This window comes from Fukomys damarensis, unplaced genomic scaffold (genome assembly GCF_012274545.1).
Source record: "Fukomys damarensis isolate Sample0158 unplaced genomic scaffold, DMR_v1.0_HiC HiC_scaffold_25, whole genome shotgun sequence".
NCBI classification, from domain to species: domain Eukaryota; kingdom Metazoa; phylum Chordata; class Mammalia; order Rodentia; family Bathyergidae; genus Fukomys; species Fukomys damarensis.
Genome location: NW_022900937.1, coordinates 31,604,255 through 31,604,555, shown reverse-complemented (window position 1 = coordinate 31,604,555; position 301 = coordinate 31,604,255). Strand labels below are relative to the sequence as shown.

Here is a 301-nt window from a genome sequence, read left to right as displayed (position 1 = left end):
CGAGGCCCTGGACAGCGACGGCGAGAAGCCCAGCAGCTCGGACAACGAGGACGAGGAGGCGGGGCCGGAAGGTGAGGGGCCACTGCCCATGCGGGGAGCGCAGCCTGGGAGCGGTAAAGGGAGAAGGCGCGCATGCCGGAGGCTGAGGCAGGAGGATCCCGGTGCGTCCGAGGCCAGGCTGGGCTCCATAGGGAGACCTTATCTCAAAAACACGAAAGGAAGAGTGATGAAGGAGCAGGGTGAGGGACGTGGGGCCGGGCCGAGTCACGTGCGCATTTCCCATTCCAGCGCGGTCCGGAGC

At 67.1% G+C, this 301-nt stretch overlaps 1 protein-coding gene across 1 annotated transcript in view; it reads left to right on the top strand.

Moving 5' to 3' along the window:
• The window catches only part of Greb1 (growth regulating estrogen receptor binding 1), a gene marked incomplete at its 5' end in the record, with an annotated part of 45,740 nt that overhangs the window by 28,364 nt on the left and 17,075 nt on the right, over positions 1-301 (top strand). The window contains 1 exon segment of the mRNA XM_033756076.1: positions 5-71. Within this exon segment, the coding sequence (XP_033611967.1) occupies positions 5-71 (67 nt within the window).